This window comes from Python bivittatus, unplaced genomic scaffold (assembly GCF_059951505.1).
Source record: "Python bivittatus isolate LINGU-HERP-01145 unplaced genomic scaffold, Pbiv_v1 ctg000400_np1212, whole genome shotgun sequence".
NCBI lineage: Eukaryota > Metazoa > Chordata > Lepidosauria > Squamata > Pythonidae > Python > Python bivittatus.
In genome coordinates, this window is record NW_028277073.1 from 9095552 (window position 1) to 9122728 (window position 27177).

Consider the following 27177-nt stretch of genomic DNA (forward strand, 5'->3'; position numbering starts at 1 on the left):
CTATGCAGAAGTAGCATAGAATACAAGCAACACAAATATATTTGACTGGAATCTTGTGCTATAACAGTAAAAGTCAGGGGAGTTATTTATCTAACACACAATAATAAACAGTATTTATTTTAGTTCTTTTCAAAGTGTCCATACAGTTATTTCAGTACTATAATTATGTGGATTGGGCTTGTATTGTTACCCCTATATTCCAGGTGAGAACCTGAGAAAAATAACTATCTCAAAGAATTCTAAGGTAAAGGTGGGCAGCTATACCGTACATGTCATCGAATACTCCATTTGTAGTCCCCAAAGCATCCTTGAATTGCACCACCAAAACGTAGCGTAGAACCAGTTGAATTCCAACAGGGTGATTTTCAGTTGAACGCAAAAATATGAATAGAAGTGGGAGCAGAAAACCCCATTTTCATCCATAAAACTCTCAGAAAGTACCTCTTCAACCAAGGGAAAAGGTTCATCCATCCAGCAGAAGGCTATCTTCCAGTTGTAGCCCCTGGCCTGGAAAAAGTTACCCATTCTGTCCTAAAGTTTTCTACACAAATAGCATTCACTTGTAATAATATCAGGTTATTCCTTCTGTTTTCTCTATAATAAAGACCTGCCATTTCAGGTGATACTGAAAGTCAGACAAACTGCTGTTGGACTTTTGCTGTTCTTTCAGTTTAGGAAAGGACTTAAATGTATTGATTTACCAAGCATTTTTTTTTTTTTTTAGGAGTTACTGTATATGAAAACTTAAAAAAGAAAAATTGGGATTTTTTTTCCTTTGGGCAAGCTTCATCTCTTTTTATTTCTAATGTTTTTTACATTAATGTATGCTTAGGCAACTTTGAGAACTTTCTAGTATATCATACAATTCATAATAAACTTTAAAAATCAAACACTGACTTCAGTGTGTATCTAAATATAGATTTAATGGAAAATATTGATGATTTTGATAGCGTCACCATTAGTTGGATTTACAAGAGCAAAAGTATGGTTTTCATACAGTCCTCTTTTCTAATCACATAAGCAGGCTATTGTGTCTCTTTATAAAGTATATTTATTTTTGTAAATGATAATTTCTTCCCCAAACTGTATTAATCAATTTTATTTCAGTCATAGACCAGCACATAACTATTCACATAACAATTACGCTAAAATAGAAATAAAAATAAAAAGTCATAGAAATTATTTTGAGTTATTATTTTACAGGCCATTTGCCTTTAATACTGTTGCTTTGAGTCATTTAACACAAAAAAATTCAGCTCCTTTAACTATGGACCATATTGGCACACTAAATAAAACCCAGTACTAATTTTAAAAAGTATAAACACTCATTATCTTGTTAAAAGAAATGGTCTGTCTGCACTGTAAATTTTTTAATTCTCTACCCTGACATATGTTCAAGAAGACACTGGCTTAAAGAGAAGACAGCCAAATTTCTCCCACCGAATTAAGTAGTTCTTTCTTCTGATTTGACATGTACATTACATTCTCTTAGATCCTGCTTTCAAAAGTACCTGAAGAAACGTAGGGTTACAGGTGGCAACTCCTCTCTTTGAGCTTCCTGTTTTGGAGGTTTTTAAGGAGAGGTACTCTTGCTCATTTAATACAATTAAAATTCTCCACAGGTATGTTTTTGTTCTTGGGAGGTTCAGAACTATGTTCAGCTGAGCACAATCATTGTCTTCTCTCTTCAAACTTTTGCTTCAACGCAGGCTGGAACAGGTTGCAGAACAATCCTTATCATTCTTCACTTCTGTTCTGAATGCATTATCAGCTTAGCTCACTGTACTATTGTGAAAATGAGGTATCTTCACATTTCTTGATCTAACTATTGAACACAATGGAATTGTTAAAGCACATTTAACATCTCTGTGTGTAGCTACCTTTTGCAGTGAGCCATTCAAGCTAATACATGGAACATATTATAGTACAATGGAATATTTTTGAGCTCTGGAGTGGTTCAGCCCATTGGACCTTCTTAGACAGGAAGTCTAAGTCTAAAGTCTTCCTGCTTGACCCAACATTTGCTTGAGTTACAACAGTTCAGACTCTGATATGTTTCAGTGCATTCTTCAGTTCTAACTTGAGCTCATTGGCTCAACTCTCATTCCGTAACACCATTTCTGGCTCCAGTTTAGTCAAAAGTGTTTAAATTACAGGGATGCATGATATATTCTTTGTTCTTCAGTTCCAGTTCTGATTTTTGGATATATTAAAGCAGCTATGTCTTCCAAACATTGGTTAGTTCCAAATTCAAGAAACACTTTAGTTGGTGTGGCTAAAAATGAATAGTTATGGGAATTAATCATATAGCATCTTAAACTCCATACTTACCTATGTTTTCCAGTGTAGGGTAGTTCTGAATCTTAGAAGTTAAGATAATAATATGGATTCTACAAGAGCATAATTTTATTTGTTTATTTATTAAATTTGTCCCCGCCCATCTTCCCCCAGTCGGGGACTCTGGGTGGCTCACAACTCATTAAAAACAATAAATTGTAGAAGAAATTCAGTTCTACAATTGAAAGCCTATATATACAGTTATAAAAGATGAAGGAAAAAGTCCAGGAGGCCGATGGTTCAGGGCAGCAATGCCAGGCCTCTAAGGGGCTAGCCAACCCCATACTTGATGACTTCCCTCCCTGCCTATGATGGAATGGAATTATGAAGGCCAAGCTCAGGAAGATAAACATTTTCTTAGCTCGCCAGAACCTCATGGGAGGAACAAGAGGATGAGACTGGCACTTCCCTGAGGAATTCACACTGTTGTGGCTGGAGGACTTTGGGAACTGGGGTTTTAGTCTGGGAAGATTCTTGCTAGAGGTTGTGGCTAATAAACATAGCTGGACTGAATTGGCACTGTCTCTTGGAGTTCCTTGGGCTAGGCCTCACACTGCCCCAGGCCAGATGGAAGAGCCAGGTTTTCAGATCCCTCCAAAAGGCCAGGAGTGAGGGGACCAATCTCACCTCCAGGGACAAGATATTCCAAAGGGTGGGAGCTACAGCAGAGAAGGCCCGCCTTCTGGACCCTACTAGTCGGAGCTCTTTTGCCGAGGGGGTCCAGAGCATGCCCTCTCTGTGTGATTGGGTGGGACAGGTTGAAGTTGTGGGGAAGAGGCGGTCCCTCAGGTAACCTGGTCCCATGCCATGTAGAGCTTTAAAGGTGATAACCAACACCTTAAATTGGACCCGGAAGCAAACTGGTACCCAATGCAGCTTGCAGAGAAACGGTGTTATGTGGGTCCTTCTTCAGGCCCCAAAAATAGCTTGCGCGGCTGCATTCTGGACCAGCTGAAGTTTCCAGATAATCTTCAAGGGTAGCCCCATGTAGAGTACATTGCAGTAGTCTATCTGGGAGATAACAAGGGCATGAGTGACTGTCTGAAGGGCATCCCGATCCAGGAAAGGGCGTAACTTGTGCACAACCTGAAGTTGTGCAAAGACCTCCATGAGTCCAGGAGGGCCCCCAGATTACTCACTGGGTCTGTCTGGGGCAGTGCTACCCCATCCAGCACCAAAAATGACAAAGTCCTGGATACAGAGGAGCCACAGCCACTCCGTCTTACTAGGGTTCATCTGAAGTTTGTTGTTCCCCATCCAGACCCTTACAGCCTCCAGGCACCGCAAGAGGGCGGTCACAGCATCACTTACCTCACCTGGGATGGAGATGTATAACTGAGTATCATCAGCATACTGATGATACCTCATCCCATGATGGCGGATGATCTCACCCAGTGGTTTCATGTTGAAAAGAAGCGGGGAGAGAACCGAACCCTGCGGCACCCCACAAAGGAAGGGCCAAGGATGGGACCTCTCGCTCCCTATCACCACCGATTGGGATCAGCCCTGAAGAAAGGAGGTGAACCAGCACAAGACCGTGCCGCCCACCCCCAATTCCCTGAGTTGTCCCAACAGGATACCATGGTCAACAGTATCAAAAGCCACTGAGAGAGCAAGGAGAGCAAGGATGGTCACACTTCCACCATCCCGCTCCCACCAGAGATCATCCATAAGTGCGACCAATGCCATTTCTGTTCCATAACTGGGCCTGAAACCTGACTGAAAAAGGTCCAGATAATTTGTTTCCTCCAGAACCCTTTGGAGCTGTGATGACACCACTTTCTCAACTACATTCCCCAAAAAGGGGAGGTGGGAGACTGGATGGAAATTGTCCAGTACAGAAGGATCCAGGGAGGGTTTCTTGAGGAGGGGGTGCACCAATGCCTCTTTAAAGGCAGATGGAAACACTCCCTCCCGCAAGAATGTATTAACTATTGCCTGGATCCAACCACATGTCACCTCCCGAGCTGCTTTCACCAGCCAGGAGGGGCATGGGTTCAGATTTTATTTATTTATTTATTATTAAACTTGTACGCCGCCCATCTCCTCCAACGGGTGACCCTTGGCGGCTCACAATAACAAAAAAGGAAAAAACACCAATCCCTCCAACAATGGCTAAAATCCATAAATAATTAAAAATAGAAACATGCATTAAAAATGTCCTAAACCCCCCCTATAAATTTTAGCCCTAAAACCTTCAAGATGCTGGGGGGGGCAACCCATCACCCCACCAGCCATCTCTACAGATGCGAGCCCCCATCTGGCCCCCAGGCCTTCTGGCAGAGCCAGGATTTAACCCCTTTTCTGAAGGCCATGAGGAAGGGGGCACACCGGACCTCGGGAGCCAAGATGTTCCATAGGGCGGGAGCCACAGCAGAAAAGGCTCTCTGCCTAGACCCCACCAATCAAAATTCCTTGACAGGTGACAAGTGGTGGCCTTCACAGTCCAGAGGATCCTGTCCACTTCCTCAGGAACAACAGGATCAAACTGTTCCCAGATAACTGGGTAAGAACAATCCCCTGATATTTTCCCAGACCCTGTGCCACTCTCGGAGTCTAACTTGGAACGAATCCAAGCGATTTTTATTCTGCAGATGCTCTGAAAATTCCTCCATGCAGCCCTGCAAATGAATCCCCAGATCCCCCCTACCAAGGAGGGATCTAGTGATCCCAAACAGGGCCACTGGGTAGCACTCCGCAGATGCAATAAAGGGCGGAGAGGTATTGATGCTTCACCACTCTTATCACCACAATGTAGACCTTGATAGCGGCTCTAACCTGTGTTCAGTTGGATTCAGTCTTTGTCTTCTTCCAGCAGCACTCTAGACATCTCTTGAACCTCTTCAGTACCCTCAACTCCTCTGTAAACCACGGGGAGTGTTGGGGCCGATGTGGCATGAGAGGTCACATAGGCACAATCCTGTCCAAGGCCCCAGCTGCCTCCCTATTCCAAATAGCAGCCAAGGCCTCTGCTGGACCATGCAGCAGATCCATGGGAATACCCCCAGCTCCCTCTGAAACCCTGACAGGTCCATCAGGCATTACATGGGTCCTGCCTCCCTGCAGAGGGGGGTGGCATAGGAGAAACACAGGGTCACCAGGACGTGATCTGACCATGACAACGGGGAGAGCTGTAAATCTCCCTTCAGATCACTTTGCCATTGCTCCAACAAGAAAACCAAATCTGGCATCCAGCCACTGTCTCAGGTTGGTCCTGCACAATTTGAGACAGGCCCATCGCTGCCATGATAGCCATGAACTCCCAAACCACCTCCAGGGACAGCAAGTTGAAGTTCCCCAGAACCATAAGCCTGGGGAACTCCACCACCAGCCCCGAGACAGCCTCAGGCAGGGAGGTTGCCATGCAGCAGGGAGGCTGGTACAGTAGCAGGAATCAGGTGACAAGGAGCCAGATCCTGGCCAGGCACCTACTTCTAGGATGCAGCTTCTGGGAGCCCAGTAAAGGTGATCTGCACTGCTTCTTCAAAAGCAAAGGCTTGTAACTGAGCCATGCTTGTGTCTGGCCAATGTAAGAACAGCTGCTAATGACAGCCCCTCCATTGGAAACAACTTCAGTTCTGTGTTCCTTGCTTCCTGCTCTGCTCTGCTCTGCTCTGCTCTGCTCATTGACTCTTCAACTTGGGGCAGCTGAATAACCTCCTTGGTGTTTGACTCCTGGGCTGTCATGGACTACAGTTGCCTCTCTGTTACTGCCATGCCCATTTCCCTAAACTTGTGCTCATTGTGTCCTATGGCTTAGTCTGGACTGAACTCTAAACTACCCATGCTGCACTTGCCTATAAGACAAGATCTCATTTCCTTTTATTTTTTTTCCAGAGTATATGTGTGCCTTCACAGCTGGCATTCTGCCTGCCTTTGTAATTGACTGCAGTACTACTCATCAGTAAACTACTTGTAAATCAACAGAATGTGTCTGCTCAGCCTGGAACAAGATACCTTTTGAGAAATAAATCTGAAGCTCTGCACAACTCTTATCAAATACAGTATTATTTTTTAAAATAATATGTTAATTTATTTGATTTCTCTTTTCTTGGTATCAGAAACATATGTTAGAATACCAATTTGATGTGTGTTAAACTTAAATTAAAAGGGACTATAATTGTCTAGCTTATTTCCAACCTTGACTTTCTATTGGTAGTAGCACAGGATCCTTACTGAGATTTGTAAAACTTGTATCACTTTCAAAATATTTCTTCAATTTTTTAGGGTTTTTAACAAGGTGAAAGAAGCTATAAAAATAAGGCTGGGAGATGTCATCATCCATTAGTCATCAGGGTTTTTAATAGCCCAGATATGGCATACCTACAAGAGCATGCTGTCACAGATATTGTTTTAAAATCTGAATGGATTCAAGAAAAATTATTCCAGAAATTTCTGCTCTCCACTTGGGTACCATTTGGGTGATGCTTACATTGATTTGCAGCGTCCGGGTACCTGGGAGCAAAACACTACTTCCAAGGAGGCATTACTTTCAAGGTGCTCTTCTTAGCAGTATGGCTGGTTCGGTCACTCTGTTCTCTGGTCCCCAAATTGAAACAGTAGAACATAACATACTTGGTGACAACTTACTTGCTTCAGAGTCCAAATACAAGGTTTCAGGGCAGAAGCCATGGAAAACAATTCTGTAAGCTCATCTCTAATTGTTGGTTATAGCTCCTCCACAGAAGAGCACTCTTCTGAAGATGCCATAACAAATATCATGTTTACAGTGACTATAAAACTAGAAAACTTAAGAGGAACACACAGTCTTCATCTGAAAGAGTTCTAGGCTATAGAATCTAGTGAGCACAGGCATGTGGTAGAAGCCACAAAGATATCAAAATGACATGTGAATCATGACATCATTGTGCAAATTGCACAGACTCCATATTTGTGTCATTTTGCAAGATGCAAAGTTCCACAATTATGAAATTCATATCATTGGTCTGATGATATCAACTGCATACAATAACCACAATTAGTGGCAGTTAGAATTTGGGTTGATTAACCAGACTATTAACCTGGTTTTCCAGGCCAGAATGACCAACATGATTAATATGCCAAGCTTTAAAGGGATACCATAAAAGCAGGAATAATAGAAATCAAAGTTAAAGGATACTCATTCCTCTATCAAAAATCAGGACTATAAGGTAGGGCAGAGTAGTTTTACATTTACAAGTTTTCCCAATTCAAGACAATTCTTTGGATTTTTACTGAAATTTATGCTGAAATTATTGAACTGCTTGGAAGCAAATAGGGGAGGTTATACTATTGTTCCTCACAGAAGAATTAATAATCTCTGAGGTTTTCAACACTGCTTCAGCAATTTCACTAATAAATGGGTAGACATCACATATTCAGTCCATGATCAGAGGCTGACAAACTGGAAATTTTTCATAATGATGGCAAGATTATTTTATTGCATCACCAAATCAGAATGGATGCAGGTGACTTTATCTACAAAATGGCCAAAAATTGGACATCGTGAATTTCAAGGGTTCCAGCAGCTGTGCACTAGACTAACCTAGGAAGGATATTCGCTGCCTAAAAAAGTTCAAATAGATGACATCCAATGGTGACAATTATACATTTCTCTGTCATCACTATAACAGAATTAGACAGTGTCCTCAACCATGTTTGATAATATTTCTTAAGATTATTTGTATTTTAATTGACAATTATTTCACTGTCTTCAGGTCATTAGAAAAAGATGAAACTGAAATAATTCTTCAGTTGAAATAACTGGGGATAAACAACCTCATCGCATAAAGCAGAAACATTACAGATCTGATGAAGTAAATTTCAACTTAAAGTGCCACATGATTTTGCTGTTTTATTTGTAAACATCAAAAAAGCACCTTACATTTTCACAGTTCCATCTTTTTAAAAAATGCGACCTGTTAGTATGGTCTTTGAAACTTCTCACTCAAGATGGACAAGCAAAAGAAACAAGTATCAGAACACTTTTTAATAACAAATAGTTTTCCTTTAAATGTGTGTGATGATGAAAATATTGAGTGTTAATTAAATCATAAAAGCCATGAGTTTTAGTTTCTACATTATTGCAATGCAGAGTTTTTATATTTTGCTGTTAGATTTTTGGCAAGTCTTTTTTTTTTTTTTTTGCTTTAAAAATGCAGAATAATTTTCAAGAAATTAACTCCCTTATAGGCCATAACTATTTGTAGCAGAATAATTCATAGCAGCCAAAGATAGTGGTGTCCTGATATCAAGCATGCTGTGTGTGGGGGAGAGGAAGAGGGGGGGGGAGAGAGAGAGAAAGTACACAGATGTACATAAACACACAATGGTCTCCTACATGTAGGTCCTATAAAAAGTTACTATACAGTTATTGACATTTTTCATCTGACATAAAATATAGAAAAACTAGCCCATATCTACCTGAATGTATAACACTGCAGTCAATAAAAGACTGATACTGAATTTTCTAGTATGTTTGAAAATTTTGGGCCAGAGCTAACACAGTTTCGTGATATGAAGGCAAATTGTGAAAACCTTTGTCCAAACAAGTTGTTTGGATGAGTAAGATGAAGAATTGGGAAGCAGGTGGTATTAGCAAAAATGCAAATATTCCAAAAAAGATGTCCATATATGACCATCGTATTTGGCAGTTGTAAAACATAAATCTGAATAAAAATATCTTGTGGGATATGGCCAACCATATTCTGTTTTTAATCTGAAAATTGTTTCAGAATGCAAGTGGAATGTTTTACAGAGAAGAAGAAATGGCTAGATGACATAGAAATCTTCTCCACATTACGCTGTTTTCCTTACATGTCTACTCCCATCTCACTATATTAGGCCTCTCTTCTCATCATAGCACTTCAAAACAAAATCTGTCCCATAACACCACACGCAGCATTAGTGGAGAAAAAAAGAAAAAAGTCCTATGTATTGTTTTGATGAGTTACTTTTCCAACACTAATCTTGTGATGGCTCTTACATTAAGGAATAATGGAACTACGGTATCATCTAGCAAATGTTTGCACAAAGCCTGCTTTTGCTTTTGAGATATCTATGGTTAAGGAAGTATTTTAGAAAACTACCTTACAGAAAGATATATGCCTGTTAAAAACCATGTGAAATGTAAAGATATATGCTTAGATCTTGGAACTATTTTCCCCATAATTTCAGAAAAGGTCATGTAATGTTATTGTGGAATTTTGCTCAATTCTAATCACCTTTTGAGGGAATGAGATTGCAAAGTGAAAGTAAGACAAGTCATCTGTTTTGCCCTTAAAATACCCAGAAATTGGAAGGGGGGGGGGAATGGTGCGAACATTTTCACTCTCATTCACCCAGTGGAATTGGTAATCTTCCAACTGAGATAGGTTTCTCATCCTTGGAATAAGGAATCCAAAACGTTCTATTTGATGAGTGGAATTCCCCACATAGTTCTTTGGGATCCAAGCCAGAGATATAAATCCAAAATTTTTCAGAATTAGGATGTTATTTTATTGTTTCTCCTCACCTTGCCTCAAAGGACCTGGAAGAGTTGTTCCTTCTTCTTTCCCCATTATATACTCACAGAAACCCTCTGAGAATATAGCCCAAGATTACATTTTGTATGTAGCGATCCCAACCTTTCCTTATCTGGTGTTCTTCACACATGTTGACTACTACTGCCAGCACTTCAGCTGATCAGGAAGACATGAATATATTGTGGGTCTTCAACATATATTGAAGACACTGAGTTGGAAAGTTTGCCTTACCACTTAAAGTGTATGCCTTCATAGACTATATGCAACAAATGAAAAACATTTAAATATTTATACTGTGTTTTGGGCTATTTGCCAGAAAAAATCACTTTGTTATCCCCAATCCATTAAAGAAAGGACAGCTGTCTCATTTTGAAACCATCTCTGAATGTTTCTTGATTGCTACAGACTTACATCCGGACAGTACTTGCAAATTTTCTTTAATTTTGAGGCAGCCATGTATAATAGAATATAATTCCAGAATAATTCATTTTACTGCTACCATCATTAAAATAAATGTTGTTTGTTCAAATTCCTGAGGAATATAATATTTTGGCTTTCATCTAGATCAGGGTAAAAAACCCTACATTCAGATAATTTCATAACTATGATTAATCAGGACCTTATATTATTGCTTGAAGATAATTTACAATGTTACTTGATGAAAAGCTAAATAGCTTTATTGATCAATTGCACTCATTTTTAAGGGCAAAGGAAATACAGTCAGGTCCAGAAATATTGGGACATCGACACAATTCTAACATCTTTGGCTCTATACACCACCACAATGGATTTGGAATGAAACAAACACAATGTGCCTTAACTGCAGACTGCCAGCTTTAATTTGAGGGTATGTACATCCAACTCAGGTGAACAGTGTAGGAATTACAAGTTTGCATATGTGCCTCCCACTTGTTAAGGGACCAAAAGTAATGGGACAGAATAATAATCATAAATCAAACTTTCCCTTTTTAATACTTGGTTGCAAATCCGTTGCAGTCAATCACAGCCTGAAGCCTGGAACGCATAGACATCACCAGACGCTGGGTTTCATCCCTGGTGATGCCCTGCCAGGCCTCTACTGCAACTGTCTTCAGTTCCTGCTTGTTCTTGGGGCATTTTCCCTTCAGTTTTGTCTTCAGCAAGTGAAATGCATGCTCAATGGGATTCAGGTCAGGTGATTGACTTGGCCATTGCATAACATTCCACTTCTGTCCCTTCACAAACTCTTTGGTTGCTTTTGCAGTATGCTTTGGGTCATTGTCCATCTGTACTGTGAAGCGCCGTCCAATGAGTTCTGCAGCGTTTGGCTGAATGTGAGCAGATAACATTGCCTGAAACACTGCAGAATTCATCCTGCTGCTTTTGTCAGCAGTCACATCATCAATAAATACAAGAGAACCAGTTCCACTGGCAGCCATACATGCCCATGCCATGACACTACCACCACCATGCTTCACTGATGAGGTGGTATACTTTCCTTCTCCATACTCTTCTCTTCCCATCACTCTGGTACAAGTTGATCTTGGTCTCATCTGTCCATAGGATGTTGTTCCAGAACTGTGAAGGCTTTTTTAGATGTCGTTTGGCAAACTCTAATCTGGCCTCCCTGTTTTTGAGGCTTACCAATGGTTTACATCTTGTGGTGAACCCTCTGTATTCACTCTGGTGAAGTCTTCTTTTGATTGTTGACTTTGACACACATACACCTACCTCCGGGAGAGTGTTCTTGATCTGGCCAACTGTTGTGAAGGGTGTTTTCTTCACCAGGGAAAGGATTCTTCGGTCATCCACCACAGTTGTTTTCCATTGTCTCCCAGGTCTTTTGGTGTTGCTGAGCTCTCTGATGGGTTTGTTTTGTTTCTTCAGCCTAATGATGGGTTGCTTCACTGATAGTGACAGCTCTTTGGATCTCATCTTGAGAGTTGACAGCAACAGATTCCAAATGCAAATAGCACACTTGAACTGAACTCTGGGCCTTTTATCTGCACATTGTAATTGGGGTACTGAGGGAATATCACACACCTGGCCATGGAACAGCTGAGAAGCCAATTGTCCCATTACTTTTGGTCCCTTAACAAGTGGGAGGCACATATGCAAACTGTTGTAATTCCTACACCGTTCACCTGAGTTGGATGTACATACCCTTAAATTAAAGCTGACAGTCTGCAGTTAAGGCACATTGTGTTTGTTTCATTCCAAATCCATTGTGGTGGTGTATAGAGCCAAAGATGTTAGAATTGTGTCGATGTCCCAATATTTCTGGACCTGACTGTAGTTCCTTGCTTCTGTAAATGATATCACCTGCATGATTTAATCTGGATTGGAAGTTAAACTGGATCATGCATGGTGAGGATTTCAATGGGAGACCATCAGGAAATACCAGGATTATCAATCAGACTGGGAAGTTAAAAAAGAAAACAATAATAAAGAGGAAGAAGGCAATGACAAACTATTTCCATATTATTGCCAAGAAATCAGCATGATTGTGTCCATGGTTTTGTCCACATAGTTATGAGAAGCCAAGCTTGACTTGAGGGCACCTCTACATATTTTACTAGCTCTGAAAACACAAAAGACCATAAATCTCCAATCTATCATTTCATAGTGATAGCATAGAAAGGGATCTTTTCCTGGCTGAAAATTTTGTAATGCCAAAGAGTAATTGAAATTTGAGCACTAGGTATAAAAATCAGTTTCTTCAAATGGTGTTTCATCTAATGGCTGAAGAGAATTGCAATTTAAGGTTTGTGGAAACATTACTTATTTTAATTGTGTCTTCCCCCCCCCCCCCTTGGTCTATTTAGGATCCCAGAGTTGCTGCAAGTCAGGCAGCATATAAATTTTATAAATTATTATTTGTTATTGATATTAGCACTGAAACATTATCTTAGTTTCTACATTTGAAGACCACTGTGGCAGGTATTATAATTCAGGATATAATCTTTAATTTTAGGATTCTTCAGTACTTTTTTACTAGTTGCACTTACAGTATTATAGTACAGGAAAATCACTTCCACTTTCTGTGTGCATATAAATGCTGTCCATGTCTGGGAATAGAGATTTGGGTGCAGTTGTATATTCAATTTCTCATCGTTTGTAGAATGTGTAGATATTGCCATTCTGTTGATGCTATTTTTGTCCTCCTTTCCTTTTACAGAAATTAGAGTATATGTTCTTACCAAAAAGTAAGCACTTCTACCAAAAAAAAAAGGCAGGGCACAAGAAAATATGGGTTCTTTGGGCAACATTTGACAACACTGACCATGAAATCTTTCTGGATCATCTACAAGGGCTGTGAATTGGGGGTATTGCTCCAATCTGAATGCATGATCCTAGTGTGGAATCATGGGACGGTGTCCAGGACTAGGGTTGCTAAAATGTGGGGTTACCACAGGATTTGGAGCTTTCCCCGATGTTATTTAAGCTCTTAGGAAGCTACTAGGAGGGGTCATCTGGTGGTTGGGGCAAGATGGTTTGGATGACGCTCATTTGTATATTGCTACTATTATATAGTCTTGTCAGAATCCTCAGACAGAGGACAATGCAGCAGTAAAGCCTTTCAAACTTATAATGGCCTGGGTTTCTGTTTTGTGTTGGTTGGTATAGGCACTGCCCCAGGCTAGACTGGAGATGCCCTGGAAAGCTTCAATCAATGACTGGAGGTTGATGGGGAAAAATAATTATAGACTAAATCCCTTGAAGAATGAGTTGCTGGTTGTCACTAAACATCCAGAAATTTCATCCTCAGTAGCTATTCTTAGTGTGTAGTACTCCTTCTGAAGGAATTGGTTGATAATTTGGGGTCCTCATGGATTTGTGGCTACCGCTTAAGCAACACACAAGGGCCATGTCCAGAGGGGGATGAACTTTGCCCAGCTTCATCTAGTTCACCTTACAAGGAGCTTTGGCAATACTAACTCATGCCTTGATCACCATTCATTTGGATTATATAGCATACTTTACATGGAATAGTCTTTGGAAACAACCCATAATCTGCAACTGATGGTGGATAGATGATTGAAAAGACAATCCACTGGATTAATAGCAGTCACTGCAATGGTTACCAGTATGCTTCTGGGCCCAATTCAAAATGATAGTTATGACCTACAGCATATCATTGAGCTACATCAGGCACCACCTTGCTAAAGATGAATTTGTCCATTTGGTAAGAACATCTCAAGAAGACTTGCTTTGAAAGCCATGTCCCTACTTTATGTGAGATGAGGTGAACAAGGGTAACAGGGCAACCTCTGATCTTCTTGCCACTGAAGATTCAAGCAGACCTTGGCATTTCATAAAGCTGTTAAAAAGCACCATGCTTTTAACCAGGATTGAATGTTTCTGGTGGCCATCTAGGGAAATTTTATTATTTGTGCACCGTTGTTTTTATTTTGTATTTTTACCATGGGCATCCCCGGGGTGATCAAAAAAGTCAAGATGATAGGTGCAACTTTGCAATCATATTCCTGCCTCTTTTTAACATATGTCATACATATCATATGTATAGAAAAAAGGGTGGGTTTTCAATTGTGTGAACGTGCTAGCCACATTGACTTTTTTGAGCCCTATGATTTTTACTTTCTTCTACACTGCAGAATCTGCAGTTTGGCATGGGTTATAAAAATTGTGAAATAAAATGTTAAATATAAATCCTTAAATAAGGATTTCACACAGACTACTCAACATATGTACAATCTACTTGCATACACAGATTGGAGGATGGCTGTAAATTATTTGCATACATGTATATAATGGACAATATATGTGTTCCACAGGCACTGATCCTAAAAGGAATAATCACCCCCACCCCAGTTTATTGCTTGATTTTAAGAAAATGCAATGGAAACTGTAACTTTCTTTGCCTCTGCTGTAGTCAGGTTTAATAAGAAATGGTAGAAATGAGGATTTGGTTCAAACTTCTTCTTTTTATTTTGTTTTAAACCAGTCAGTTGTTGCTATTCCATCTTAAGCAGAAATAAATCTCTTGTTAAGGGCTTGGGTTGGTCTGTGACCATTTATTTTAATAAATTAATTATGGGTTGTATAGGATTTTATTCTCTGGAAGTTGCTAGTGCCATTTTAATTATTATAAATTGCCTACTGGGCACAAATTAGGTCTTAGCATTGATCTTCCAAGCCCACCATGACTAATGCTTGACAGTCTGAGAGACCCCATCTCCTGCTATGAACCGGCTTCAGATTGGAAGAGGGCCTTTTGAAGATGCTCCCCTACCAGAACCTCCATTATCTGGCTTGTTGGTTTGTGAATGGTGCTGTACTTGGAAAAATGGCAAAAATGTGTATCTTTTGTCAAGCTTTTAATTGCAAATTGACAGTCAAGATACTTATTTGAACTAGATTTAAAAAAAAAATCTGTCACAATTTACGTTTTGTACATTTTGTTTGTTGTTTGAGTACTTATGTTAGCAGAAAAGGAGGGTATAGATTTAATAACAAATACAAGCAAGGTAGTTGTGCCTACTTTTTTTTTATTTAACTTCATCCTTTTATGTTATGTCAGAAAAACATTGTCTGACTTGAAAAATTAATAAAATGTTAGAGAAAGACAAAATGGTTAATTTGTGAACTAGGGAGAAATAGGTAAAATTTGGATCAAAGTAAAATACACACTTTTAGCTATTTTTGTTTCAAAGCTGAACATACTCTATATTTAACCATTAGTAAATTATTAGTGTCTCTCAGGCAAGTCTGTTGCGATTCTACCTTGAATGTAAATTTACCTGCCATATTCAATATTTCCCTATTTTGAACCTGTGAACAACTGCACATAAATAATAACTCTGCAAGCAAATTGACAGAAAGGTATCATGTTTAACTTGGTACCATGTAGAGGTTATGACATCTTCTGTTTACTTAGGGACTCATTGAAGCATACAGCTTGACCAGAGTGCCTATATTTTTTCATGTAATTGTAGCTGAAGGTTTCAACTTGTCACAGTGCTGTAGAAGAATGTTATATGAGGGTACTGCCTTCCCTGGATGATATTTTTTATTCATTGTCTCTGGGTTTTCCCCATTTTCTTCTCTTGCTCAAACATATCCTTCTGGAGAATTGCAGGAATTGCATCTCTCTCTCTCTCTCTCTCTCTCTCACACACAGACACACACAGACACAGACACACACTCACAGACACAGACACACACTCACAGACACAGACACACACACTCACAGACACACAGACACACACAGAGACACACACAGAGACACACACATTCACACACATAGAGACACACACACATTCACACACACACACAGACACACACACATTCACACACACAGACACACACACACAGAGACACACACAGACACATACCCAGACAGACACACACACAAAGCTTTTTGAAGAGATTGGTGCTCTTGGGATTCTTGTAGATAATATAAAATATTCCAGCTACAATTCCATATAAGGAGAAAGCAAGGGGGGAGGTTGGTGTAATGAGTTCTTTGGCATTGATCTTAGCAGCTACTCAGTGAGATTGATCACCTCTCTCCCTATCAGAGCCTTTTGGGGGGCAATCAAATCTCTATTATAGCCGTGCACCAGCAGAAAGACTAACATAGCTTTGGGTTTTGCTCATTTTTTCAGCTCTCAGTTTCTTGAAAATGGCCATCTATGAGCTTTAACTCACCGTCTCTCTCTCATGCTAATGACATGTTACGCTCAATGCTGATCCTGCCAATTTCAGTTCAGTTCCTCATTTAGTGACTACCTTGGTTAGCCATTCACAAATACAATGATAATAAACAATAATAAAAAATAATTTTCCAGCCAATATGTACATTTATGACCAAATTTCATGCAGTTGACCACAATGCATGCCGGAATGAGAGTAACACTGGCGTAGCTGTAGGAGAGAATTTTATCTGAATGAGATGCCATCAACCAATGATTTTTGCAGCGTCTCTCTCACTCAGTCACGTGTTCACTTAGTGACCATTTCACTTAATGAACAGGTCATTGGAATGGAACTCAGTCACTAAATGAGGAGTGGGTATACACTTTTAAATTCTGCACATTGTCTTCACAGTGAGTGAATAGGTATCAGCAACACTTTTAGACATTGGCCCAAATGTTTACTGCTTTAAAAATAGGGCGAAGATGGGATAAAATGGGTACAAGTACCACTTTCTCTATGCCAATCACTTTTTCTGTAGTACTGAATTTGTGTCATTCAGATTCTGCTGCTTTTCTTACATATTTATCACAGAAGATTACCAGCAACTCTGACATAACAAATTCCTGGGGATGGGAAGCAGATCCTTTCCAGGAGGAATCAGACTTGCCAAGCATTTACTCCAGTTTAGAAAACAACAGGGATCATAAGCAGAAAAGCTACACTATCCCACAATTCATTCTTCTGACTCCTTCCCAGAAGAAGTCAAGTGTTGCCAATCTGCCCTATCCAGCATGGCACCCATTTAATCCACTAATAAAGGGATTCTTCCTAGGTGGGACCAAGCTTGCCAACTATGCCAGCTCTCCTGCCTGGTATTGGAGGCAGCAAAGCACAAACCTGTGCCCCCCCCCCCCCCAGAAAAGCAAGTTGAAAGGTAAGAAATCTCCATGGAGATCAGATCAAGAATTTCAAATTTCCAGTTGTACATATGTACACATATTTACAATAATTGCATGTGTGATCTATAGGCCAGATTAAGTAGACATGAATCCATGTAGATAAGAACACATGTACACCAACATTTACAATCACTCCCAAACAGCACAAGCACATATTTATTGTAAATGTATTACAAATGTATAAATGTATTCATTCTAACTCACGTAATGATCCTCTTCTCTGTCCTCTGCACATCTTGAAAATTTTCTAAAGGTGAGGCACAGGTCTTTCAAAATATGCATCTTATAGGAAATATCTAGTCTACTGAGCAATTGTATAACTATCTGAAATGTAAACTATTGGGTTTAAAATATGCTGGAAAAAATGTCATTATATATGCAAAGTATTAAAGTGTGTTTTTCAGCTGCAGTGCCTGGTACATACATTTAAATCAGTTGGAATAATACACTTTTTGGAACATGGGTGTCACCTTTTATGTCACCACCAAACATTTTATTGTACACTATGGAAAATCTGTGCTGCCTTGATAGTCTGGCTAAATAGCTGCTTTGGATTGCAATAGTTGCAATCAAAGCATTGGAAATTTGTTTCCCTGAGTTTTTGTCTTTCATGAATAGAAAGTATTGTTGTAGTTCTAGTTTCATCTATTCATTTTGCCTGAGGAGCACATTTAAACTTAGAAGCATACACAAATTCATCCTTAAAGGTGAAGTGCATTTATTTTTGGTTTGACTGCTATTCTATATGAGGATCAGCTAATTTCTACGTAGTGAAAGATGGAAAGTGTGATAACCTAGCCAAGGAGAAACGAAGAATGGGGAAAAGGCAATAAAAGAAAGCTTCCAAAAACAAACAAAAACTAATTTATTAGCTCATAATTTATTTATTTGTTTGTTTGTTTGTTTAGATGATTGATAGACCGGCCCATCTTGCAGCAGTGACTCTGGGCTGCATACGGCAATTAAAACCATCACAAAATCATAGATTAATGACTCCCCAATTAAACATTGCAACAGATTCTACTTTGCCATGAATTCTTTGCTTGAACATCATCATAGAGACAACTAGATTCCTTACAATATATTAAAAATCAGGGAACCAATAGGCATTGGGATTCACTGGGAATTCTGTGAAGGTGCAAGACTTTACAAGGCAACATAGATCTTTCCCTAGGCCAGGAGTGAGAAGTTTTTGGTCACGTATTTGCTCTAGCCAAATAGTAAGCAAATAGATCAAAGAAAGAAAAAAGGCTTTTGGCTTTAGATAAGGAATCTAAGATACAATTGCACACAGAAAGGATTCTCAAGCTAGTTCCCAAGCAAAAATGAGCAAAATCCAAAATTACAAGCCTAGCATAAGGACACTTATAGATTTAAGAAGAAAGACTATCAAGGACTCTACAGTGTGAGATTGGATTAATTATGTAACGGAGCAAAGAGATCAAGAGTTTAAAATTATTTAATTAAACTAAAGCCGATTATCTTCAACATTACAAAATGTTGTACTTTAATAGAACACAGAGCAGCTAGACACATTTGGGAGTAGGACAGCTTTAGGGCTTTTCAGCAGTAGCTGGTTGTTAGAGGAGCAAGCTAAATTCCTATTAAATTGTTCCAGCAAATTTCGGTAATTCTGTGTTGCTGCAAATATAAATGAAACATTTCAATCAGTACTAATTAACAAACAAATGGTTGGCTTCAGAGAATGTGATGTGTGTGTAAGAAAATATATATATATATATAGTATTACGAGGCCAGTATTTTTATGTAAAATATGCTGGGCTCCATCAGACTTCTAGCTTCATTTTGTTTTGTCTTACTTTCAGCCCAGCAGCAGGTTAGGTAATGAAACATAAATGATGCTGTAATGTATCATCAAACAGCCACACAGCTGTGGATGAAGATTTCTTTCTCTGCTACTTTTATACTTTTATAAAGTAAAATATTTTGATATTAAGCTAAAACCAATAATTAAGTGTCTATTTTTCTTATGCCCACTTTTACTGATTTTTCTATGAAATTCCAGCCTTCGATTTCAGGTATTAATAATGTAACAGATGTTAAATTTTAATGTGTTTTTATTTTCTTCAGTGTTAGGGTAGCAAGGTTGCAGAAAGTGGTAGCATAAAAGCAATTGACCAAAAATTGAAAAGTCAACGTAGAAACCTTTAGAGCAACTAAGGATTTATTAAAGTTGTAGCTATGGCATTATCTTTCAGTGGCTTTATAGCTTTCTTGTTATGCACTGTAAGACTTAATGTGCAGATGCCATTCTGTTTAAAATACCATCACAAAGAACGCCAATTTGTGTGTATGTATGAATGTCATGTAGAGACACAGAAAACAGTTTTAGAAAAGAGTAGCATAATTTTAAGGATTACAGAATGCTAGAGATAACAGTTTTTAAAAGGCAGGAAAAAACAACAATGAAGAAGTTTATAACACCTTAAAGAGAACACATTTCATAGGACATAAGCTCTTTTAGAAGATAAGAAATGTGTTAGTCTTTAAGTTGCCTTCCAAACACCATCCGTAGTCCTTTCTCTGTCTGCTGAGATATCTGACCATTGCAGCTATTCATATGTGGAAGATGAAGTGATAAATGAGCCCTTAATATAAGTGTATACCATTAAAATATGCAAATCAGCACTCAGCTGTTTAATTTTATATTTTGAACATATCCCACTGAATTTAAGGAATAGTTCACTGCTGTATAAAACCAATTACTGATTCCTCTATTAGCATTAACTCATAGCTAGATCACTGAGGAGAATTAAATATGCTTCCATGTATTCAGAAATCTTGGCTAGATATATTGGCCATCAGTGGTGTGAATGAAAAGTGCTACAGTCAGACAAAGAGGCCCATTGTAGGATTTTAGTTTTATTATTAGTGTACAGCTCATGTGTTTCATTCACTGCTGCTGTGAAGATCATTTTGCTGCAAAAGAGCAAAACTAAAGTTGTCTTTGCAAGAAAACCCCCTGCACTACTGCAGTGTAACTGGCATCTACTATAGTTATTTATCTGGAGATTTCTGGCTACATTACAGGCTGAGAGCCATGTTAGTCTGTGGTAGCAAAAAATCAGAAGGCATCTTGGAGCATCTTTTCTGACTAATGGATTTTATTAAAAGTAGCTCTGTTCATCCACCAGTACTACTTCAATCTGGCCACTCTCTGCATCTGATGAAGTGAGCTGTGTCTCACAAAGGCTGATGCCATTTAGTAAAATTGGTTAGTCAGAAAAGGAGCTACCAGATACCTTCTGATTTTTTGGCTACATTAAAGGCTCTTTTTAGTCATCCCGTATTAACTGGGTCACTGTCTACCTGCTCTGAATGGACTTTAGATTTATTTCCTCTGCCTCTTCTTTGTCTCTTTGTTTCTCTGTCTCGGTTGGTGCCACTCACATATTTCAGGAGGAAACAAGCTGTTCTCCTGTGTACTTCATCAACCAATAGTAAAGTCTGTATCGTTCTCTGGGTTGCCAAGATGCGTACAAATTTCTTGTAAATAAAAGTTGATGTGGTGGAACTCTATGCTGACATTGGATAAAATCCAAACCATGCTTTCTAATATTATGGTGATACTACATCTGGAAGGGAACTACTATTTCCCCCCATATCAGCTCAGAATTGCTCTGGAGAATTTGGAGACCCTGTAGAACAAGCTTGGATGATGGTCAGGAAGCTGCCAGGAAAGCAGAATTATGCATCTTCAGTCCCTCTGACAAAAAAATTTTTGTCGGTAGGAGGCTTTTGTTGAATTCCTTGCACTATATTTTGAATTATTTAGACAATCACCTGTATAGATGAGTTAGGGTCCCTGTATATTTATCTGCACTACATGAGCCTTGCAGGCAGTGGAACCAGTAAATTAGCATATTAGCTTGTAGAGGTGAATCTAATTTGATTTTAATATTTGAAACTGAAGGACGTGCTTTTGTATCCATGGGCTTCATTCCGTACAGACTTGGAAGTGAGCTGCATTGAACATAGTGAAATTTACTTCTGAGTAAGCATGTTCATGATTGGGATGTCATCCTGATACAGAATTCGCCTATCTCAGCTCAAAAAAGACTGCAGGGATATTAGGGAGAAGGTGAACAATTATTCAGAGAAACTTCAAAAAGCAAAGTAAGTCTTGTTGGCCAAAAGGGGGAAAAAGTCTATCTTAGAGACAAATTGCTTGGTTTAAATCTGTAGCTGAAGTGAAGAATCAGCTAGCTGTAGCTTAGAGGAATATATTTGGAAGTAATTTAAGGTTGAATTAAAAGAAGCTGTGACACTCCCCTGACGTTTGTGCCTATTGTCAGATAATCTGTTCTTTGTATGTACACCATTTAGATTCAGATGTTATAAATAAATAAATGAGTAAACAAAATATCCTATTTGGGATATTTTGCATATAACATATTGATGTTTCTTCTTGTTACTATTTTTTATTGCTCATTGGCAGTAAATCAAACATTTAGCGAAGCACAACCAGGAGTACTAGTTCTATCTTTATTGTAAGGTTACATTAGCAGAAGCTTGCAAGTCTGAAAGTGCTCCTCCCGTCCCTCATTTTTACTCTCTCAGAAACTAGGGAGAGTCCCTTCTGAGGTGCTTTTACCACCCATCCCCTTTTGGACTCAAAATTCAATTATCAGACTGTTGTCTAGGCTGCAGTTCTTCCTCCTGTCTCCCAAGGTCGTTCCCACATACCATTACATCCATGATCTACTCTGCCCTACTTTTCAACCGGTATATGAAATCACTTTTTGAGTGAGTCCCATGCTATTAGGAGGGCTTGAAGGGGGCAATTGTTTTAGAACTTTTTAAATGCATCCAGTGTAATGGATTTCTTTTGGATGTATAATACATAAATGCAAACGAGCAGTAATATTCTATAGTACACCTCAGTTTAGTAAATCACGAAATGGTCATTTTTGGCAAGTTTGTCTGAATCTTATCAATAAAAGGCATACAATTTGCTTATGTCCTCTCATATCTGTTGATAAAAGATATCCCATGCAGGTATTTTTTGCTCTTTGCTTCCCTAAAATAGATTAAGCCTAGAGTGAGGTTAGTACAATGCCAACAGGAAATTAATGGGTCCCTAATCTGCTTTATGCAGCTAAATATCCCCTTCTGTTTGATCATAAATATATAGGATGATTGCTGTAGGCATACCATTGCTTTATTTCCTTGCATCGTAGACTGTATTGCTTAGTAACAACCAAGAGATTATACAAAGATTTTTGTTATTTCTTGATAAAATCTTCATGCAATAAAATCCCTGAAAAACATGCACCTTATTGCCACTGATCTCATTAACCTAGAACTAAACTTCATTCCTGACACTGAAGCTTTGAGTTTCCTCTTTAATGAAATTATTGAAATCATAACTACAACAGCTGGTTCCACAGGGCTGAAAAAGCAATAGGATTTCTGTTTATTTGTTTAACTTGCAGCCTTCCTGCTGCCCCACTACATCTAGAAAATAAAATATGGCTCCATAAAATAATGGGATCAAACGATCAGTGATAAGACTCTCTAAATAAACAAAAATGCAATGCATTTTGAATTTATTGGGGGGAGAGGCATTTGTCTATAGTTGAGCTCTAGCCAATATTGAGGTTTGAAATATCAAATTATAAACATGCATGCACATGCTCCCCCACCCCACCCCCAACAGCAAGAAATCCTGAATATATATATATATATATATATATATATATATATATATATATAGTATTGAATTACAGATCCTGATATATATTTTTTTTAATTGTCAAGAATAGAAATGTCATCAGAGTTGGTATTAGGTGAAAAAATCCTTCCTGTTAATATGCCACAACTGTGAACCCCATATTCCCCATAGTTGTTAACACTATATTAGTATGGAACATGAAGAAAAATCTGTAGAGAGATGACTGCAGAGAGATGACAAAGATGACTTTGAAGAAAATACGTGGTGACCATTAGCAAAACATGAGCTGGGAAAACAGGAAAGTGTGAGAAAGGAACTCAAGATTGAAAGTTGCCGGCCAGAAATGGTCGACGCTTCAGCGGTTCGAGTCCAGCCTTCGCGTTAACAGGGTGAGCTCCTGTTTCCTCCCCAGTTTCCTCCCCAGTTCCTGTCAACCCAACAGTTCGAAAACTCACATGAGTAGATAAATGGGGACTCTCACTCCGGTGGGAGGAAAAATGCTGGCGGCGCCTTGCAAAAAAGGAGTCGGGAGCAGTTGCCGGTAAGCACGAAAAACCGCGCGCGCCTGAAAAGGGCGCGAAGCAACGGAAACCCCGCCTCCTGCGCACGCCAGCTGGGCTCTGCCCTAGGAAGGAGGCTCTGGCAAACCACTTCCGAAAAACAATTGCCTTGAAAACTGCAAGGACTCGTCCAAGCAGTCACTGCAGAGTCGGTAACGACTGAGCGCAGATAAAAAAAAAAAAAAAATTTCCTTGTAATAAGAGTGAAGAAAGGGGAAACAGAACAGGTTTTCCAGATTCTATTATTATAGCTTATATCAATAGTGTTTTAGCATCTCTTGTAGGATCTGTTTCCTGATCTGGCCTGTCTTGAAAGACTGACAATCTCTAATGTGGACCTTAGTGTATAGTTAGCCACTTGTAGAGACATGAGCACCTTTAAGTATCCTGGTCCCAAACCATACATAGTTTTAAAATAAAGATTATGATGATACTGGCTATGAAGCCTGGGTTATGAAATCTATTTTCATACCCAAGACTAGAATTCAGTCCTTATTTTTCCTATGTGATCAATTACCCTATTGGAACTGTGGTTTCTCTCTCCTGGAAGAATAGCTTGGTTCAGAATGGAGATCCTCCTCTTCTGTGTGACACTGACAGAAATAGATATACTTTCATATATTCTGAATCTGGGAAATTAATTTGTTTTGAATCATTGTTGACTGTTGGAACTGTTGGTTAACTTATAAAAGCACCAGAAGAAATACTGAGTACTACATACTGATAGATGGAATAGTGGCTTCAGATGTTAAGAGAACACTTAGGTGGGGTCACACAGTTTGTTAAATCACCACGTGGTTTCTTTGATTGTAGATTGGTATGTTGGTAAACCTAACTATTGTGACTTCTGACCCATGGCCTATGTTCTACCATGTTGTATTATAATCCAATCCACTATAATTTGTTCAGCAAACCATGTTTTTAAAAAGTAGTTTAGGACAATGTGAATCCAACTATTCAGGTGTGGGGCGTGCAGCATAATAATTTGTAAAATTAAATATCTTTTAGAAGAATGAAAACAACAACAGTGATAAAGAGAAACTTTACAAAGAGGAATATGGAGCTAAGAGTGCTAGGATGCAAATCTAAAGCTTCTCTTTTATTTCTAAAGGATGATTTTAAGTAAATATAGGTGCATTTTGTATTCTTGTCCAAAACTTGTGCTAAATGTTAGATAGGCAATAGACCTGGGGTCAGAGGACAAGTTGAGAATATGTGTGGGGGCACTCATTCTTATACTTGTATTTTATACCTCTGACTTAGTTTATAGTTGTCTAAAACCAAATTTGTCAGCTTTCGTTCTTTACTTTGTTCCTTGTACTACATCTATCTTTTCAAAGAAGTCTAGCTGCACTTCGAATGTACCAATATTTATTTGCTAAATGTTCTCCAAATATTTAGTTAAATGAAACAACTGTTCCTGTTTTGTTTTTTTCAACAAAAAAAAGTTGAAATACCAAGAGTGTTCAGCCATGCTTACTTTTCATGGAAATATCTTTGTCTCTCTCCCCAGGACAACCCAGATAGATGAGACAAAAAGTTGACTTCTGGGAGTGAAGGGATAGCAGTGATTGAAATTATTTTAGTCTGAAAGCAGAACAGATTGTTTTGATATTAGTGGTTGTTAAATAAGAAGAGGGAAAATGGGAACTTGACTCAAAAAAGAAACCAGGCTGACAAAGCTAAGTTACTTACCACATCATTATGACAACAGAAGGCAAATCTCTTAAATTAGGTGGTTAATCCTGTAGTGCTGTATTGCTATAAAGAATACAGTGAGATTATTGTAATATGACTCTTCGTCCCTTCTCTTTATTATTTATTTTTGTTGTTTCTGTTGCTTTATGGGAGGATGTTTAGCTTTAGGCTTTTCCCAGTTAGTTTTAGTTTTAGTTTTACCCAGTGAGGGCTTTTCAGCATAATTTGTCATTTCATTACGATTGCTAGTTTGCAGGAGCAATTAGGTAAGTATGTGTGATAAAGTGACTTTTTTTTTTTTTAATTAGGCAATGCCATTGTAGTGGAGTTGGAGACATTGTGACCATCAAAATGTTGCCTATATTCCACCATTCCTAGCCAGCATGGCCAGTTTTTAATTTATATCCAACAACAACTAGTAACAACAGTCTGTTTTAGAGGGACAAATACGTTACAATACATTAGCATTTAGATACTGTACACTTTAACTGGTCAAAGTATTTCACATGTGTTAGCTCAATAATCTTCACAAGACTGTAATTTTCAGAAAGCTGTTGATATATCTGAAATTACAATGGTCAAATCAGTGCCCCTCTTGAATCATTTTAGAAATACAAGCGGAATACCTCTCAGTCAATGTGATGAGGGCTAATGGTAAAATCTGTCATTGCAATTGTATCACTTAATGGCAATGACAGGACAAGTTCAAACATGCTCATTTCTGTCATAAGTAGACAACACTAAAAAATGAAATGAAATGGATAGTTTCAGCTGTTAAAAAGATTACTTAAATGGATATAAAGGAAGAGGGGGGAGTTACAAAGAGGCAGACGTTTCTCCTAAAAATTTGGAAGATTGGGGACAGTTTTCCATGGCAGAGCCATAAAATCTACGGCATTTCAGGAACAGTACAATTTGAGGGTGTGTTACTGAGATGGTAGAGATTCTGAGCTGAGCTTTTTTCAATGCCATTTTTCATAGCCTTGATTTTCAAACTGCAAAGATGGGTCATTTTGGAATCATTTTCTGGAGGAAGAAGTGCTTTGCTATCTATCTGTGATATTTGTGGACTTTGGGAATATAGAATCTCCTTTGCAATTCCTACATATTTTCACTTTAATAAACACACAATAATAATAATAATAATAATAATAATAATTCTCTCTTTTTCTAGCTTTCTCTTGATTGAAGCGTGACATAAAATGTTACAGCAGCCTGGCTTTTCAAAATGGTTAGCAATAGGCATTGCAGTTTCGGTTGCCTTCATAGATTGCCTGGCCCAGAATGATGATGGTAAGTGCTTGTCCATTTTGTTTTCCTCTGTTGCTACATAGTTTTATATAAGGTCCCATGAGAAAAAAGGAAATTATTGGGCAAGCATAGCAGACACATTGCAAGTTTTTTCCCCCCATATCCTAAGAGGATCTCAATTTATATTTGCTTGGCTAAAGGGCTATGCAAATTGTTATATGAAAATATTATAAATATCAAATTGCCACAGAGTCATCACAGAGCCAATAAAAAGCCTATCAGTTCTTTACAGTGCATAAGTCCATAGCTTTTATTGGGAATGTGGCAGGGATAATCTGTTACTGTCTGTTTGTTTTTTGTATTATTTTTGCCAATGTTGACAGAAGTGTAAATTAAGATTCCATGCTCTGGCAGTTGGTGAACATCATAAGGAGGTCTCAGTTTTCTGTACAATTGGGATACATATCTGAATAGTTACAAGTAAATTTCAGTGCTTCTGTTCCAGATATTTAGGACTTACACAGTTTAAGAAATTC

The 27177-nt window shown here is 38.6% G+C and overlaps 1 protein-coding gene across 6 annotated transcripts in view; it reads left to right on the forward strand.

The window, feature by feature from the left end:
• PCDH15 (protocadherin related 15) overlaps positions 1-27177 on the forward strand; it is a 435688-nt gene that overhangs the window by 33881 nt on the left and 374630 nt on the right. For all 6 annotated transcript variants that reach the window (XM_088144402.1, XM_088144401.1, XM_088144400.1 and 3 more), the window contains exon 2: positions 26565-26683. In XM_088144402.1, the coding sequence (XP_088000528.1) occupies positions 26593-26683 (91 nt within the window). In that variant the 5' untranslated portion in view covers positions 26565-26592. The remainder of the gene's footprint in view (positions 1-26564; positions 26684-27177) is intronic.